This window comes from Chelonoidis abingdonii, chromosome 7 (genome assembly GCF_003597395.2).
Source record: "Chelonoidis abingdonii isolate Lonesome George chromosome 7, CheloAbing_2.0, whole genome shotgun sequence".
NCBI lineage: Eukaryota > Metazoa > Chordata > Testudines > Testudinidae > Chelonoidis > Chelonoidis abingdonii.
In genome coordinates this window covers 56,859,757-56,878,033 of record NC_133775.1, presented here as the reverse complement: position 1 = coordinate 56,878,033, position 18,277 = coordinate 56,859,757, and the positions used below count along the sequence as shown (strand labels likewise).

Below are 18,277 nucleotides of genomic sequence, written 5' to 3'. Positions count from 1 at the left end.
AGTCCAAAGGGAATCCGCTTATAGATTTTTAGCTTCTGTGGTTTCCTTTTATGATAGTAACTATAGGAGACACCAGACCAGACCCAGTAGTTCAGCATCCTCTCTCTGGACACAGCCAAAGCTGGATGTTTCAGAGGAAGGTCTACCCCTCCCTGACACACACTCTCTCTCTCTCTGTTCCCAAGGTCAGAATTTTCAAAGGAACTCAGCACCCACAAACTGGGCCAGGTTTTCAAAACAGCTTAGTGTGTTGGGTGCTGAACTCTGGAAAACCTGGCCCAATTGTGCGGGTGCCTAAACAGGAGCTGAGCTCTGTTTGAAAATCTAGCCCTCGACATGCAACCTTATCCCACAGAGGGGAAATCTCCTCCTGCCTCTTGAGTGAGGAACTGCTGAAGCAGGAGGGCTGATCATTAGCAGTGCCCCAGAGGCATCCCTTACTTATGTGTCTCAGATCTTAATTTGAAACTTACTAATCTGTTTGTTTCTTCTTAAAGATAGTAGAGTATTAAGATAGGAAAGGTTACTCCTCTGTTTCCTTTCCCCACCTGCCCCTAACTGATCACTGTGCAGGGGCTCCTGCTGCCATACCTGATCAGATTTAGTTGAGCTTTGAGCATTATGATCATTGCACCAAATGACCCAGTGTGCTCTGTGCTGTACAAGTAAACCTGAGGAAAAGAAATGACTTCCCATGCAGCTGAGCCACCGTAGGGTCTGCCCAGATGTATAGCTGTGTATTTTTGGCTTAGAAAATGTCCCCCAATGCCCTGTGCTAGTGCACACATGATCAACAGCCTTCCCTCAAACAAGGAATGGGTGACTAAATAAGAACAAGAAATACGGCAACAGAGGTAGGATGATCCAGTGGTTGAGGCCCTGGACTGGGACTCAGGAGAGCTGGGTTCCCAGCTCTGCTACAGCCTTCCTAGGTGACCTGTTGAGGGGGGAGGGGACCCAGTCTCAGTGTTTGAGAGCTGTCTGGGAGCAGACGGGTTATGTGGATAGCCTCAAAGGATAAACCCTTGGGCACTTGATCCAGAGCAAACCCATGAACTGTCAGTGAGTCAAGCTGCACACCAAAGGGCCCTCTGCCCCTCCCCCTCAGAGCCCTGACCCCTGCTCTTCTGGCAGAAGGGGCCGGGAAGCCAGGCACTGTGAAGCTGCACACTTGAAATATCTGCCCGATCTGTTTTCCATGACTGAGAGATGGAGAGTCTCTTTGGCCGGGTGGGATCACAGCGCTCAGTCAGTGCCGTGCAGCAAGGGCGGAAAAATGTGTTCACCTGGGTGACGCTGGTCATTTATGATTCTCTGCCTCATTCCCGTGCTGGGCTGTCAGCTCTGTGGGAGGTGGAAGGGGGTTCCCCTCCTCTCATGTCTGCACCCCGACCTTCCCCAGCTTGCACAGATCCACAGAGCACATAGCAGAGCTGCAGTGTAATAAATTTTGTCTTAATAATGCATTCTATCCGCCCTCCCCCGCCAGCAACACTGCAGTGTGTGTAAAGAGGAGCTGTGCCTACTACAAGCCAGCTCAGATAGTGACTGAGTGGAGTTTTAAGCATCTCTCTGGGAGATGGGCCAAGTGAATATCAGCTCATGCAGCAGGAATTCTCTCACCTGGCTTCCTGAACCAAGCACTGCAGGGTCTGGCTCTATCTGCCCCAGACTGCCCACCCCCTGGAGTTGCCCAGTGTTGGCTCTTCACCCACTGTGCATGCCCCTTCTCGGGTCACATCTGCTATTTCTTTCCTCCCATCCAAGTGGAGGGATGCTAAGGAGTCTGCAGAGCATCTGCATGTCCCGCCCACTCGTGCCTTCCACACCTTTGAAAGGAGTCAGTGGTGCGGGGGAGACCTTGGTGAGCACTGGGAGGAGGGAGAGTTGAGTTAGTACCTGACCCATAACCTGCCCCTCTAGACCATGCACTGGTGTTGGGCAGGGCTGCCCCTGGTCAGGGATGCTGGAGAACAAAAGGATTTCATTGCACATTCATCAACTTCATTCCTCTCTCCCACACTGACCCCTTCTTACTTTTCCTACCGGTTCACCTCCCTCCATGCTCTGCACTGTAGATTTGCTCCATCTGGACCTTGGTCCCATCCATTGGTTCCCTTCATCCCAGTTATACTGATGCTTTGGCTCAGTAGATCTGTTCATCCCACCCATCTGCTCCAGCCAGCCTTCCTCTGTGTGCCTCAGTCCGAGGGCAGTGTTTGCATCTGCCTCAGCTATCCCCCTGGTTTCCCTGTGCCCTAGCTGGCCAGCTGTGTGAACACCCCTCCACCGTACTGGCTCTCCTCCCAGTCCTCCCAGGTATCCTTCTGTCCATCCCTTGAAGCCCGCTACCCCACATTGTGCCCTGAGAGCTATCCCCCTTCCTCAGTCCCAGCCATGCTGCCCCATGCCCACCCTTCTACCCCAACTAGGCCAACTTGCACAGCACTGGCCCAGCCCTGTCTCAACCCTGCCACTGACCTGCTGTGCTGTCCCCCCCACACACACACACCATGATCCTAGCTGTGCCACCCTGCACACACTGCCTCTCCAATGGTCCCAGCCATACCACCCTGCATGCACACACACACTCCCACCCACCCACCTCAGTGGTCCCACTCATACCACCCTTTGCTTGCACACAACACACCGTGGTTCCAACTGTGCCACTGTCATAAACAGACAGTTAAGGGTTAATGTCTCTTTTACCTGTAAAGGGTTAAGAAGCTCAGTAAACCTGGCTGACACCTGACCAGAGGACCAATAGGGGGACAAGATACTTTCAAATCTTGGTGGGGGAAGTCTTTTGTTTGTGCTCTTTGTTTTGGGGGTTCGTTCTTGGGACTAAGAGGGACCAGACGTCAATCCAGGCTCTCCAAATCTTTCTGAATCAGTCTCTCATGTTTCAAAATTGTAAGTAATAGCCAGGCAAGGCGTGTTAGTCTTATTTTTGTTTTCTCAACTTGTAAATGTTCCTTTTTTGCTGAGAGGATTTTAATTCTGTTCGCTGTAACTTTGAACCTAAGGCTAGAGGGGGTTCCTCTGGGCTACATGAATCTGATTACCCTGTAAAGTATTTTCCATCCTGATTTCACAGAGACGATTTTTACTTTTCTTTCTTTAATTAAAAGCTTTTTTTTAAGAACCTGATTGATTTTTCCTTGTTTTAAGATCCAAGGGGATTGGATCTGAACTCACCAGGGATTGATGGGGGGAAAGGAAGGGAGATGGTTAATTTCTCCTTGTTTTAAGATCCAAGGGATTTGGATCTGTGTTCACCAGGGAATTGGTGAAGTCCCTCAAGGCAACCCAGGGAGGGGAAAGTTTTGGGGGGACAGAGAGTGCTTCAGACACTGGAATTCTGGATGATGGCAGTGTACCAGATCTAAGCTAGTAATTAAACTTAGAAGTGTCCATGTAGGTCCCCACATCTGCACCCTAAAGTTCAGAGTGGGGAAGGAATCTTGACAGCCACTCTGCATGTGCACACACGCTCACACACACATACACACGCACACCCCATGGTCCCAGCCATGCCACCTTGCACACACACACTCTTGCCCTAGTCATGCTGCCCTGCTCTTTCTCTCTCTCACACACACACGTACACACCATGGTCCCAGCCATACCACCCTGCATGCACACATGCACACAAACATACACCATGGTACCAGCCGTGCCACCTTGCAAACACCCCCCCAGTGGTCCCAGCCATATCACCCTGCGTGTGTGTGTGTGTGCGCGCACATGCACACACATATCAATGGTCCCAACCATAACATCCTGCGCACATGCATACACACACCATGTTCCCAGCCATGCCATCTTGCACACACACACACCCTTACCCTAGCCATGCTGCCCTGCTCTCTCGCTCTCTCTCACACACACACCCTTATCCCAGCCATGCCACGGTTCTTCAATAAAACTAACATTGCCCTTCTGTGTCTACAGGGAATTTGCCAAAGAGCGAGAGCGGGTGGAGAACCGCAGAGCCTTCATGAAGCTGCGCCGCCAGCAGCAGATCGAACGGGAATTGAATGGCTATAGGGCCTGGATAGACAAAGCAGGTAAGGCTGGTGGCAGGCCTAGGGTCAGCGTTTGAATGTGAATGACGGGGTGACCCCACTGGCTCAGGGGAGGGAAGCTGCTGCGCTCACTCTGTAGTTCAGCAGATGCCTGCAAAGTCGGAGGCTGCCATCACTGATTAATGAATTAGCTCCGTATTGTACAGCTTGTGGGTCCATACGGTTCTCTGCCCCTCCCCCACACCCAGACTGTCTCTGCTGCACGCTTCCTCCACAAAATATTTCACCGGGGCAGAAAATGTTCTGCTGAGTCGCATGTGATTGAATTGCGTGCTGGAGGTCAGAGTGCATGAAAGGTGCCATGGTTGGGCTGCATTTCACCTTTGGTTACAAATATGTAAGTCCACTGCCATCCAAGGAGGTGAGGTGGATAGAAGTGAGGGGCAGGATTTGGCTAAGGTGTGTATTCCTTTGGTACACTGTGATACTGGGCATGCAAGCAAGGCAGGTCTAAATCCCAGGCAGAGTGGGTGGGACAATGTGTTTGGTAGCCTTACGAGCATTAGAGCTAACTTTAGTGGCCATTAACACAGCTGCCCAATGACACAGCTAAAAGATTTTTGCCCTTCTCCCATAAGGATGCCCTGAGGAAAACAGAAATTCAGATGTATCCTTCAGTACTAAGTAGTTTGGCCACAATTCTAGTGTTCCATACAACCTCCACCCACCAGTCCTGCAGGGAGCTCCCCCAGGGAGATCCCTGTGCCTGCACAGAGGTCACTGCAGAATGGCAGCCAGAGAGGTTATGCTGCTGTACGACCACCTTCGTAGTCATGCACAGCACACAGACAGGAGTCTGACAGGTTGCCGTCAGTATGCTAGCATTCCCCATCCTCAGGAACAAGCTGATCCTGGGAGCTGCTAAGCACAGGAGGAGCTCAGCACTAATACTTCCATGGGGCAGCTGTTTGTCCAGGTGTCATCAGTGACTGAGCTGACACATCTCCATGCACACAACCCTCTCGGCCTCAGATCATGAAGTCAGAGCTCTCAGGAAAACAGCCTCAGCAGGTGTGATGACCCAGCATAGCACTTAGCAGCTGTGTTGGAAAGGTGAACATACAAACCAGATTATCAAGCCCACATCCGGGGAGCATATTTTTAATATTGTGCGTGCAAAGAAGGGCCAATGATAGATCAGCATCTATATAGGGGGCAGAGTTAAGGCAGTTTGGTAACATCGCTGTGAACATTCATATGTTCAGAGATTTGAGTTTCTAGTTTAACTTTAACCCTGAATTTCCTGGGTTTCTAGTGTTTGTTTTTTGTGTTTTCTTTTAACTATCACATTACTGAAAAGTCGTATACAGGTCAAACCACCAGCATGCACTTCACTTCACTTTAACAAAGATTTGTGTGTGTACGTATGAGTTATATAGAGGTGCCAATTCCATATGTTAAATATTGAAGCCCTGTGTGGTTGGACTTCCCACCACACTGAGAAGCCTGGGTGGGGCTTTTCATTTTCTGAAGTTATCTGCTATGGTGGGGCCATAAATTAGAGTAGGTGAGGGTCAGTTAGTCACTTTCCAGCCAGTTTCACCCCTGCAGGGTTTTCTGATTAGATGCATGGTCCCTTTGATTAGAACTTTTTTGGTGAGAATAATTCCATCCCCAGCTCCCGACCTGTGACTGAATCTAAGAAAATGAAGCCTTTTTCTGCACAGCTCTAGATTTCCAAATAGTCATGATATAGACTTTGGATATCACACCTGTTTTCTAACTTGTCACCAGTTTGTCACTTGTGTCCTCATTTGTTACTGAAGAATTTAGCCAAAGGATTCTGTTTAGGGCATGGTGTGTAGGAAGGGGTTTTAAATAGGATTGGGGGAGTGGATTCAGATAAAATAAGAAAAGACTTGCACCTTCATTCAAAACTCATACCAACAATGTGTTGAGATTCACAGAAGTTTTATCAACTTCAAGGTGAGCCTAAGCCACAAAGTTCAGCTGTAGTTCTAGTTCCTGACTTCTCCAGTGTTCGGGAGAGTTTGGATCTAGGATTTTGGTTCATGCCTATGTGCTTCCTGGTTCTGGCTGGGACAGATGCAACAAGAAGTGTTGTTTCTATGGTGTGTTCTGCTCTGAGTGGAAGCAGGGCGTACTGGGAATCCTGCAAGGGAAAGTGGAGATTTCCAGGCATGTTTTGGAGACCCAAGAATTTCGGATAAAAAATCAGTTCTCATCAAACCTAATCTGAAATTTTTCAGAATTTTTGGTGAATTTAAAAGGTCCTATTTTGGGTCTGTTCCAGAGTGGAGTCTTGAACCTGTATCTCCCACAATCCAGGGAGTGCCCTAACCACTGGGCGAAAGGCTATAATGGAGGGGTGGTAGCATGACCATCACTTCCTCTTATAGCCAGTTTGTGACTAACCAAAACTATTTGTGTCAAAATTTATGAATAGTTTAAAGTCAACTGAAATTGCATTTTTCATCGAATAAATGAATAAACGTTTGTCTAAAAACATAGCCCAGCTCTGCTTATTACAGATCTTTGTTGGCCTTTAAGAGAGCTTACCTCTTGGAGGAGGCAGCAGGACAGTGGATTAGAAGTCATTTTTCTTTCCGGTTGGCTGACGTAGTGTTGTGTAGCTGACTCTTTCCACTGCTGTCAAATCGTGTCTGCTCATTCACAAGGTGCAGGAAGCCATGTTATGGCTCCCAGTCTCCACTGCATATTAGTACAGTTCTAATCAACACTCATGGCAGTGTAGCAGCATCTCCTGACTAATCGTGTGTTATCTCATGTTGGTGTCATATGGTGGAACTGTTCCACTTCACTGCATGGCTTTCTCATATAATGAATGTTGCCTTTCCTCCATTGTTTCACCTTCAAAACAAATTCAAAATGCTCTTGACAAACTGGAGAAATGGTCTGAAATAAACAGGATGAAATTCAATTGGGACAAATAAAAAATACTCTGCTTAGGGAAAAATAATCAGTTGCACAGATACAAAATGGGAAATGACTGCCTAGGAAGGAGTATTGCAGAAAAAGATCTGAGGGCTATGGTGGATCACAAACTAAATACAAGTTAACAGTGTAACACAGTTGCAAAAAAAGCAAATATCATTCTGGTTGTATTAGCAGGAGTGTGGTAAACAAGACACAGGAAGTAATTCTTCCGCTCTACTCAGCACTAATAAGGCCTCAGTAGTATTGTAGTATTGTATCCAGTTCTGGGCACCACATTTCAGGAAAGATGTGGACAAATTGGAGAAAGCCCAGAGGAGAGCAACAAAAAAATGATTAAAGGTCTAGAAAACATGACATATGAGGGAAACTTGAAAAAATTTGGTTCGTTTAGTTTGAGGAAGAGAAGACTATGGAGAGACATGGTAACAATCTTCAAGTACGTAGAAGGTGGTGCTAAAGAGTTGGTTAAAATAGTTCTACTTATCCACTGAGGCCAGGACAAGAAGCAATGGGCTTAAATTGCAGCAAGGGAGATTTAGGTTGGACATTAGGGAAAACTTCCTAAGTGTTATGGTGGTTAAGCACCGGCATAAATTGCCGAGGGAGGCTGTAGAATCTCCATCACTGAAGGTTTTTCAGAGCAGGTTAGACAAACACTAACGTCTCGTGTTAGATAATAATGAGTCCTGCCTCAGTGCAGGGGACTGGACTAGATGACCTATCAAGGTCCCTTCCACTCCTACATTTCTGTGATTCTGACGGGTTCTCTGTCTCTTTCTCCCTCACTGCCCTTCCTCCTCCCTCTGGCTGGGAGCACCAGATGTGAAGTTTGTGGGTGCTCTGAGCTTTCTTCTTTTCATTCCCTGGTATATCAGACACTTGGAGACAATTTACTAAACCATTTGTTTTTATGCAGAGGAAGTAATGCTGGCTGAAGAGAATAAAAATGCTGGGACATCAGCCTTGGAAGGTAAGGAAAACAATAAGCTAGCTAATGTAGCTGCATTCCCTTTTCTGCCTCCAGCTATAACCTCCAGTTTAACCCACTAGAGCAATGGGAACCAGATACATGATTTTGGGGAGTGCTGGGAACTGTTTCTGCTGGTTAACAGGAGGCCATCATGTTAGAGCAGTGGGGTTCGACAGCAGCCTCTCCTGGTCAGGGAGAGTGCAACATGCCAGAGAGAGTAGAACCAATCTGCAGCGTGTCTCTGTACAGAGCTCCTGACTTACTTTAGTGCTGGGAACTGAACGGCAGCCCCATTCAGTTACTGAGACCCCGGTTACCGGGTTAGCTGGGTACCAAATAACAGCCTGGATAGGAGTCAGTTGAACAGTCTGTGGGGAGCATTTAGATGCAGTCAGGAGCGACGCCAGGGTTTTTGGCACCCTAGGCGGGGGTCCTTCCACGCTCCCGGTTGGTGGCAATTCTGCGGTGGGGGGTCCTTCTGCGCTCCCAGTCTTCGGGGCACTTCAGCGGCAGGTCCCAGAGCGAGTGAAGGACCCGCCACAGAATTGCTGCTGAAGACCCGGAGTGCGGAAGGACCCCCAGCCGCCGAATTACCACCGAAGACCTGGAGCACGGAAGGACCCCCCGCCGCTGAATTGCTGCCAAGGGCTGCAAAATGCCGCCCCTCTAAATCCTGGTGCCCTAGGCGACTACCTAGGTCGCCTAAATGGAAGCGCCGGCCCTGGATGTAGTGGTAACTAGAGCTCCCCTCTTTTTCATTTCCAGTGCTCAGGAGAGCAACCATCAAAAGGAACCGGACAGAAGCAGTGAATCGTGACTCGAGTGATGAACATTGTGTCGATATCTCCTCCGTGGGTGAGTGGAGGCCAGTTCGTCAGCCTGTGTGATAGACTTGTTTCTTAGAGCCCAATGCTAAGTCAGTCCAGAGTCTCCTCCCCACAAGTCCTCTAATGATGTGGAGCATCTTGTAAAATCCTGAGGGGAGCAAAGCCAAAGTGGAGATGGGCTAAGACCTTATGTTTCTGTTCATTGTTAGCACAGAGAATGGAGCCCCCACACTGTTCCTGCTGCATTTCAGAGCTTGTATAGGAGCTGGCAGGTTAAGCCCATCCTGCCATAGTGGAGCCCTTAAGTGAGGAAATAATTCCTCTCATCCCCTGGTCAGAAGGGAGTTTGACCTGGTTAGGTCCTCTGCTGAGCAAAACCACCATGTTCCATTGTTCAATTCTGGCCTCTCCCCCTTAGGTACCCCTCTCGCTCGTGGCAGCATCAGGAGTGCTAAAGTGGATGGCGCCTCCTATTTCCGGCACAAGGAGCGACTTCTGCGCATCTCAGTTCGCCATATGGTGAAATCCCAAGTGTTTTATTGGACCGTCTTGAGCGTGGTGGCTCTCAACACTGCCTGTGTAGCCATTGTCCATCATAACCAGCCTCCATGGCTCACCCACCTCCTCTGTGAGTTCCAGGTCCCTCTCCTTGTTTGGGTGTGTTACAGTGACACAGGCTGTACAGAACACCAACCCCCCTGGCCACGGGTCAACCATCTGTGCAAGTAAGACATGGTTGCTTGGAGCCCCAGGGACTATCAGCATATGGCATGGTTTGCTGCCTTTCCAGGAGGACTGGAGAGGGCAGCAATTCACAGCCTGTTACAGGAAGATCTTTAGCTGTTGGCGGCACTGGGTATGATTCTCTTGTCACCTCAATGTAAATCAGGAGTGAACTCCATTGAGGTCAATGGGGTCAGACAGGCATGAACCTGGAGGGAGATCAGAATCATGCTTGCCATCCTGAATATTGTACACAGCCCATTTCCACTGATGCCCGCTGTCCTGCTCATCATCACTGAAATCATTTTCAGTTCTGCTTCCCTCCCAGCAGATAAACAAGAATGAGTTTGATTGGACTCATGTCATTCAAATCCAATACAGATTGCAAGGGAGGTGACTCTGTTTTGTATCAGGGTGAAGTGGGGACGTAATATAAGTTTACCCTGCTGTAGTAATGTAAGGAACAAAGACTAATTAACACCCTTCTGAGATAGGTCAAAGTGGAATCCTTTGTCCCAGCATAGAAATGCAGTCATCTTTGAATTGTTTAATAGAAACAATGACGCTGCACAAGAGATCTGGGCACAAATGAGAAGTGTATTGTAGCCAACTGAATCCAATGAGGACTGTAAGGAGACAGAATATAATTCCCAATTAGAGTTTGTCCAGGGCATCAGAGTTAAAAAAAAAAAAAATTGCCGTGGATCTGACGGCTATGAACTAACGGCCATGAATAATCAGAACCTCTGTTTTACATTTCATCCTACAGACAGCAACATAGTGCTCCTGGGGCATTGGTTCAGTGCTCACACGGTAGGATGAGTAACACCTACTGAATGTATACCACTCCGGCTACACCTTGAAAAACTCTGTCATAAGCATAAATCCCAATTCTGAACCTTAGCGTCCAAAATGTGGGTGCCTAGCATAAATCCTCTAAGCTTAATTACCAGCTCAGATCTGATAGCGCTGCCACCAGACAGGAATTACAGTGCCTGTCTCACTCTGGTCTCCCCAAACCTTCCCTGGGGAACCCCAAGACTACGATCCGAGTTCACAATAAAGGAATAACCACTCCCTTCCCTCTTTACCTCCCCCAGATTTTTCTGCTTCAGTTTGAAACACAAACAGAGAGATTAAGTGTCTCTCCCTCACCACAGGCATGCAGATTCAACCTATCAATCTGACACAAGAGATTCCCCTCCTCGTTCCTTAGCCTTAACCGAGAAAAAACTCAAACAGGTTTAAAAAAAAGTTATATAAAAAGAAAGAAAAGACATAAAAATGTTCTCTGTTCAAGGTTGACATATACAGGTCAATTGCTTAAAAGAAAAATGAATAAACCTATTCAAAAAGATATACAATTTAAACATTCCAGCAAACTAAACACATTAAATACAAAAACATATAAAAACTATTGTCTTTACCTTTTGTATCTACACTTGGAACAGAAGATTAAAAGCCTGGAGATAGACATCACTCTCATAGCGAAGCAACACAACAGACAAAGGACACACACCCAAAAATTCCCTCCCTGAGCTTTGAAAAATCCGGTTTCCTGATTGGTCCTCTAGTCAGGTGTGTGGTTCCCTTTGTTAACCCTTTACAGGTAAAAGAAACATTAACCCTTAGCTATCTGTTTATGACAGACTCCCATTCAAATACGAATTCAGCTCAAGTTTATGAAGCTGTCTGCTGAGATGTCAGCACAAGATGATATGGTATGGCAGTTGGTTCTAATGAGAGCCACCTTTTGGACAATATGGAAAACTGACTTGGCCACTAATGCTCCTGAAAGATCCTGTGACACTTTTCACAAGCGTACAGCTGATAACTGCATGTCCTGGCCAGACTCCAGCTGTGGAGTAATTACATCAGGGCTACGAAAGTTTCCCTGCAGTTTAATTTGGAGAAGTTCTTCATTTCTGACCCTAAAACTGTTGTGTAGTGTTTGTTGTGTGCTATTAAACCACAGCTGTGTTCCACTGCAGAAGTGACTTCACTTCAGTGAGTGCACCCATTCTTCTGTGACACTCTCCCTAATAACACACACCCTTTGGGGGTGCAATTATCTGTGATTCGTGAAGGCAAGCACCTTGATCCATTCTCTGTGTACCAGCTAATGATACACAAACTTCCTAGATCTCCAGAGAGAAGCAACCAATTCCACGTTCCTTCCCTACAGAGTCAGTGAAAAGGACCTTGATCCCCCTGTCTGCTTGCCCTGTCTCCTAGAATGTGCTGAGTGGATTAGTGGACTCTGTTTGGGGACCCTGCTTGTCTTTGCCCAAGATCCCATAAAATCTAGTATCAGCATAACACATTGATAAAGTCTGTCATGTCCCCCTGCAGTGGTTGGGCCACTGGAGGTTAATAACCTACAGCTGCAACCAGCTAATGGAGTTATTCCTTTAGATCAAGTGGTAGAGGTTCTCCTGGAGTGTTGAAGGTTTGTCTGCTGACACCCCATGCAGGGGTCACTGTATCAGCTCTTTACACTGTTTTCTAAGCACAGATAAGGAGAAGCAGATGCGTAGCAAATGCACCTGAATTTCCCTGTTTCAGACTATGCAGAGTTCCTGTTCCTTGGGCTTTTCCTCCTGGAGATGTCCTTAAAGATGTATGGAATGGGGCCGCGCCTTTACTTTCATTCCTCTTTCAACTGCTTTGACTGTGGGGTAAGCAGTGCATGAAACTAGAGCAAATGCTGTAGGCAGCAGAACAGTCTGCAGGTCTCTGGGGGGCAGGTTACAACATAACTTAAAGAGAGGAATGGGAATGGGACAGTCCTTCCAGAGAGCTGTGGGGAGGGGATGTGCCTAGTAGAAGGGATAGAAGGGCAAGCAACATAGTCTGTTACAGCATACTGAGATCCAAACTACTAGCTTCAGATTACATAGGGCTGGCCAGCACATGGAGTTGCACACCTGAGAGGGACTTCCTATGATTACTATGGTCCTTGACACTCTAAGCCCATATTACATACGCAGGCTCTGTTCTCATGTGTGTTTTTGATCCCCCAGGTCACAGTGGGAAGCATCTTCGAAGTGGTCTGGGCTATCTTCAGACCAGGAACCTCTTTTGGGATCAGCGTCTTACGAGCCCTCCGTCTTCTGAGAATATTTAAAATAACGAAGTAAGTAAAGAGGAACATGCGTCCCTGCCTATTGGCTCCCTACCCCTCAGCCCACCTGGCCCTTTCACTATCCCCTTCTGGCTCCTAGCTCTTGCCTGGCTGCCATCACGGATCCAGATTCCCCTTGTTCTGCACAGTCCTACTGCTACTGCTACAGTAATGTCTGCATTTTCCAGGTATTGGGCATCCCTGAGGAATTTGGTGGTCTCCCTGATGAGCTCCATGAAGTCAATAATCAGCTTGCTCTTCCTCCTTTTCCTCTTCATTGTTGTCTTCGCTCTGTTGGGAATGCAGCTGTTTGGAGGCAGGTAAGTGCATGAAAGGCCAGGGAAGATTGGAGCCCTTTTACTTACAGTGAATAATATCATCTCCCACCCTTTCAAGGAAAACACTGACCCACCAGCTCACACCAGTGTACCAATAATGTTCCTTTTTCTGAAAGACCTTAAATCAGGCTAGTTCAGGGCACGATGGGCATGATGTCTGTTCGGATTCCTGCACAAGTGCTCCAGGCTCCTTACCTGTCTCATGATAAAGGTGAAATGGGGACAGAGAAGAAGGGAAAGTCAAGGGAAGTGGTGAATGGATGGGGTAAGCTATTATAGGAGCATCAGAACTAAGAAGGCAGAAAACAGCGATGTGGTGCCACCTCTATATTCCACCTTGTGCATTTCCCTTTGGTTCGTTTTCAGATTTAATTTCATGGATGGGACTCCTTCTGCAAACTTCGACACCTTCCCTGCAGCCATCATGACAGTGTTTCAGGTAGGGGCCTGGTAAAAGTGAGGCAGCTGGATTTTTCTACCATAAAGTCAATACCCCCGGCTATCTGATTCTTATCCACCACCCGGGGTGGTTCATATTCTAACATTCTCTTTTCAACCAAAGATCTAGAAGCTGGATAAATGCCAAGTAATGCACATTGGAAAGCATAATCCCAACTAAACATATAAAATGATGGAGTCTAAATTAGCTGTTACCACTCAAGAAAGAGATCTTGGAGTCATTGTGGATAGTTCTCTGAAAACATCCACTCAATGTGCAGTGGCAGTCAAAAAAGCAACCAGAATGTTAGGAATAATTAAGAAAGAGAGAGATGATAAAACAGAAAATATCATAGTGCCTCTGTATAAATTCATGGTGTGCCCACACCTTGAATACTGCAGGCAGATGTGGTCTCCCCACCTCAAAAAAGATATATTGGAATTGAAAAAGGTTCAGAAAAGGGCAACAAACCGTATTAGGGGTATGGAATGGCTTCCGTATGAGGAAAGATTAATAAGATTGGGACTTTTCAGCTTGGAAAAGTATGACGGCTAAGGGGAGATATGATTAGGTCTTAAAATCATGATGGTGTAGAGAAAGTAGATAAGGAAGTGTTTTTACTACTTCTCGTAACACAAGAACTAGGGGTCATAAATGAAATTAATAGGCAGCAGATTAAAACAAATAAAGGAAAGTATTTCTTCACACAACGCACAGTCAACTGTGGAAACCCTGCCAGAGGCTATTGTGAAGGCCAAGACCATAAAAGGGTTCAAAAAAGAAACTAGATACATTATGCGAGAACTGGTCCATCAATGGCGTATTCGCCAGGATGGGAGGGATGGTGTCCCTAGCCTTTGTTGCAGAGGCTGGGAATGAGCAACAGGGTGGATCACTTGATGATTAAGCGTTCTGTTCATTCCCTCTGGGGCACCTGGCACTGGCCACTATCGGAAGACAGAATACTGGTCTAGATGGACCTTTGGTCTGACCCAGTAGGGCCATTCTTATGTTCTTATGTTCTTAAGCTTAAGGCTTGGTTCTCCATTCAGTTACAGTGTATCTCCATTCCCTTCAGTGAGTTACTCTGGCATAAAGGAATGGAGATCCATGCCCCTACATTAAATGAAAGCTGGTGTTCTGTTGCCACACACTGTAGATTCCAAAAATCTCTGGAAGACACCTAATTCCTAACCACAGAGAGGAGGATCCCTTCTCCCCATGTAACCCAGCTGTGGGGCAGGATTGTCCCTGAGATAGGATCTCCATACTTGGACCACCTCCTGCACACATTTGAAGATAGAAACTGGTGGGCTATATATAAAATAATAGCGTGGGTGATAGTGCCGCCTGTTTGTTTGTTCAGATCCTGACGGGCGAGGACTGGAATGAGGTGATGTACAACGGGATCCGCTCCCAGGGTGGAGTCCGGTCAGGCATGTGGTCCTCCATCTACTTCATCATCCTCACCTTGTTTGGAAACTGTATCCTCTTGGTTGCTATGTTTTAGTGAGAGCGCCTCTGTTCTGTCTCTCTGTGAGAAGATAACTCCTCCCATTGCTCATCAGAGACTCAGTGCTCTGTTCATATTGAGGGAGTGAGTGTCCCAAGTTCCTTTCCACATCTCACATGGCAGGGGTAGGAGCCTGGTCCTACAACTACCCCCCTCAGACATGGAGGAAAAAGTGTGTCCCTGACACTGCGCACTCCTGTCTCCCGCTGAGGGACCGTGCTATAGGTTGGCCATGGGACCCCTCCCCACCACCCTGGTTCAAATTCAGCCTCTTTCTGGTTCTGAAAAGTAGAGGGTTTATCCCTGAAGTGAAGTAGGGCCCCTCAGCTGCCTGGTCCCTTCAGTGGTGCTGGTTTCCTCTCTCTGAAGCCGGCATGTTCCTCTGTGGCAAGGGGGCTGGGGTTGTGTGTTCCCCCACTGGCTGCTGTAGAAGCTCAGGCCATTATCACATGACGTGTCAACTCTTAACGCCCCCAGACACCCTGCTGAATGTGTTTTTGGCCATCGCTGTGGACAACCTAGCCAATGCTCAGGAGCTGACAAAGGTAAGGGATGCTAATGCTCTCCCTCTTCCCCCACCACACCTTACTACCCAATGAGCCTCGTTCAGACTGTCCATATGGACCCCACACAGGGTCCATGCCATATGGCCCAGGAATCCACTTCTGAGTCCTTGTCATGGTCATCTGGGAAGCCCATTCTCTATTGTTTTTCTTCTTTGGTTTTAAATTTGTGAGTAAACATAGTGCTTATGGAACAGGAGGGCTATTAACACTGCACTGAGTCTGGCCTCTGTCTGCTCCTCAGCGCTAACCTTGCCCCACACCTGCTGTTCTAGCCCGGTTCCTCCTCCGAGCTCCGTCAATACATCTCTGTCACGCACTACTCTTCCAGCTTTGGGCGTCTCCTGGACAGAACTGAGCAGTAGTTTTGAAGAGTGTGATGGCTATGACCACCAAATCTCACTTCCACTTGGGACCTAAGCAGGATTTCAACCTGTGTTTCTGTTGGTGAAGGGCAAGAGTATCAAGACCCTGCATCACTGAGCTCCTGCCTTGAGAAAGATGGCATGGCTTGGTGGGCCAAGGTTGGAGATGAAAGCCTGATTTCTAATCCTGGTTCTACCACTGATTTAGGGCTTGTCTACATGGGGAAATTGACTGGAATAGCTATTCCACAATAGCTATTTCACTTCCAATTCCCACCCTACCTTAACTTAAAATAACTTGCAAGTGTAGACAAGCCCTTACCACTGGGCAAGTCATTTAGGTCCTGATTCAGGAAAGCATGTGCTAACGTCCATCCCTGTTCCAGAAAGCACTCACACACATGGGCTCATAGACTTTAAAGCGAGAAGGGACCATCATGATCATCTAGTCTGACCTCTCCACATCACAGGCCACAGAACCTCACCCATCCACTCCTGTAATAGACCCTTAACCTTGGGCTGAGTTACTGAAGTACTCAAATCCATGCTTAAACTAACGCATGTGCTTAAGTGCTTTTCTGAATCAGGGCTGTAATCTCTCCATCTCAGCTTAGCCTGTCTCGGACTCCCAAGGTGTGGTGTGAGGATTCATTAGCTAAGATTTGTCCAGCATTCTGAAACAATTTTAAAATCATCTCACCTATTACCGTCTGACACTGGTGCAGTTATCATTAGTTAACCATCGCAGCTTGAGACGATGCCAAACTAGACTTCAGTGCCCTGCTGGGAAGTCTTTGGGTTGTGATACCATCTGGATTGCCGTGTGTAGGTAAAAACAGCCAGGATCATTGTTACTCTTAGAATGGGTTGGTCCCCAAAGCATAGAGGCTCCATGCTGCCCATTTCCAGTGTGGTCTGTCTGTTCCTCACGCTCTCAGGACTCCGCGAGTAGCCTCCAGCACCAGTGTAAATCGGATTTGTTTGAGTCGAGTGAAATGGAGCAGAATAATCCACTATGTTGTCTACCTTTCCTTGGGGGAGACACACACAAATGTGTATCTTCCCATTGGGGAGCAGTGCTGGGAGGACTTCATTTCCTGGTTAGTGCAGATGGCACCTCAGAGGGAGGGGAAGGGTGACCATAGGGTGACTCATGCAGGGAGATTTCTGCCTCCACTCTCTACTGTCACTGCCTCACTAATTTCAGAGGGAGGAGATTGGTGCAGCCAGGGGCAGCTCTAGGGATTTGGCCGCCCCAAGCACGGCAGGCAGGCTGCCTCCGGTGGTTTGCCTGCAGAGAGTTCGCTGGCCCCGCAGCTTTGGCGGACCTCCCGCAGGCGTGCTCTTGGCCATCGCTGGCCTCCGCAGCTGCGGGATCAGCGGACCCTGCGCAGGCACGCCTGCGGGAGGTCCACCGAAGCCACGGGACCAGCAGACCCTCCACAGGCAAGCCACAGAAGGCAGTCTGCCTGCCGCCCTCGCGGCGTTGGCAGAGCGGCCCCCGCGGCTTGCTGCCTCAAGCACGTGCTTGATGTGCTTGGGACTGGAGCCGCCCCTGGGTGGAGCTCTAATGCTTTCAGAATGGTGTATGTGGCCAAAGTGGGGAGCGAAGCACCTGAGATACTGAAATCTAGGCTTTCCCATTCACCTCCATTTCCTCACATCCTTTATTCTGGGCAGCATCAATGAAGGAAAGGGTGTGCTGGGTTTTTACTGGGGCTGAATGGAAGTAAGGCCACAAATGGCATTTCCTGCTGCAGTAACTCAGCCAAGCTCATGAGGGTAATATGATCCCAAGTAGGGTCAGGAATGGACCCTGACCACCCTGTCAGACAGGCAGAGAAACACCTAAATGTCAGTGCTGCCCAGTACAGAGACTGTGGCCTTGGATCAGACCCGCTTTGGCTGGTAGTCCAGGCCTGGCCCATGCCTAGGCAGGGTTGGCTGCTGCTGCTGCTGGATTTCCTCTTTTAACGAGAACAGCTTCCCCCTGCCACTAGACCTGACGGTGTGGATACTGGCAGGGGCAGTAGCTGACTGGACAAGACTCAGGAAAGGAGAAAGAAGGGGAGTCAGAAGTTGGAGAGAGATACAGGGGTCATATGGGGCATTTTCAGATATAGATAAGCACCTGAATATCTAGTAATTTCTCCCAGCCCCAAACTTTTACAATCTCCTCAATAAAATCTTAGGGAAAGTCTGCTACAATTCACTGGGATACACAGAACTGCCCCAGGCTTATGCTGAGAATTGTCCCGGAAAATATTTGTTCAGATGTTAGCACCAATACGTGCCCCCCCGTGCACCACGCAGCTGCATACACGCCCTATACTGCACATGCACACATGCACTCCATGCGCTCCCCCCTGCACTCTGTGCCCCCCCCACGGCACTCACATGCACCCGTG

The 18,277-nt window shown here is 48.1% G+C and overlaps 1 protein-coding gene across 1 annotated transcript in view; it reads left to right on the top strand.

The window, feature by feature from the left end:
- CACNA1E (calcium voltage-gated channel subunit alpha1 E) overlaps positions 1-18,277 on the top strand; it is a 263,833-nt gene that overhangs the window by 169,858 nt on the left and 75,698 nt on the right. The window contains exons 9-18 of the mRNA XM_075067895.1: positions 3,955-4,070; positions 7,924-7,977; positions 8,743-8,832; positions 9,223-9,432; positions 12,093-12,205; positions 12,551-12,663; positions 12,840-12,971; positions 13,356-13,428; positions 14,795-14,912; positions 15,419-15,486. Coding sequence (XP_074923996.1) covers positions 3,955-4,070; positions 7,924-7,977; positions 8,743-8,832; positions 9,223-9,432; positions 12,093-12,205; positions 12,551-12,663; positions 12,840-12,971; positions 13,356-13,428; positions 14,795-14,912; positions 15,419-15,486 — 1,087 coding nt within the window. The remainder of the gene's footprint in view (positions 1-3,954; positions 4,071-7,923; positions 7,978-8,742; positions 8,833-9,222; positions 9,433-12,092; positions 12,206-12,550; positions 12,664-12,839; positions 12,972-13,355; positions 13,429-14,794; positions 14,913-15,418; positions 15,487-18,277) is intronic.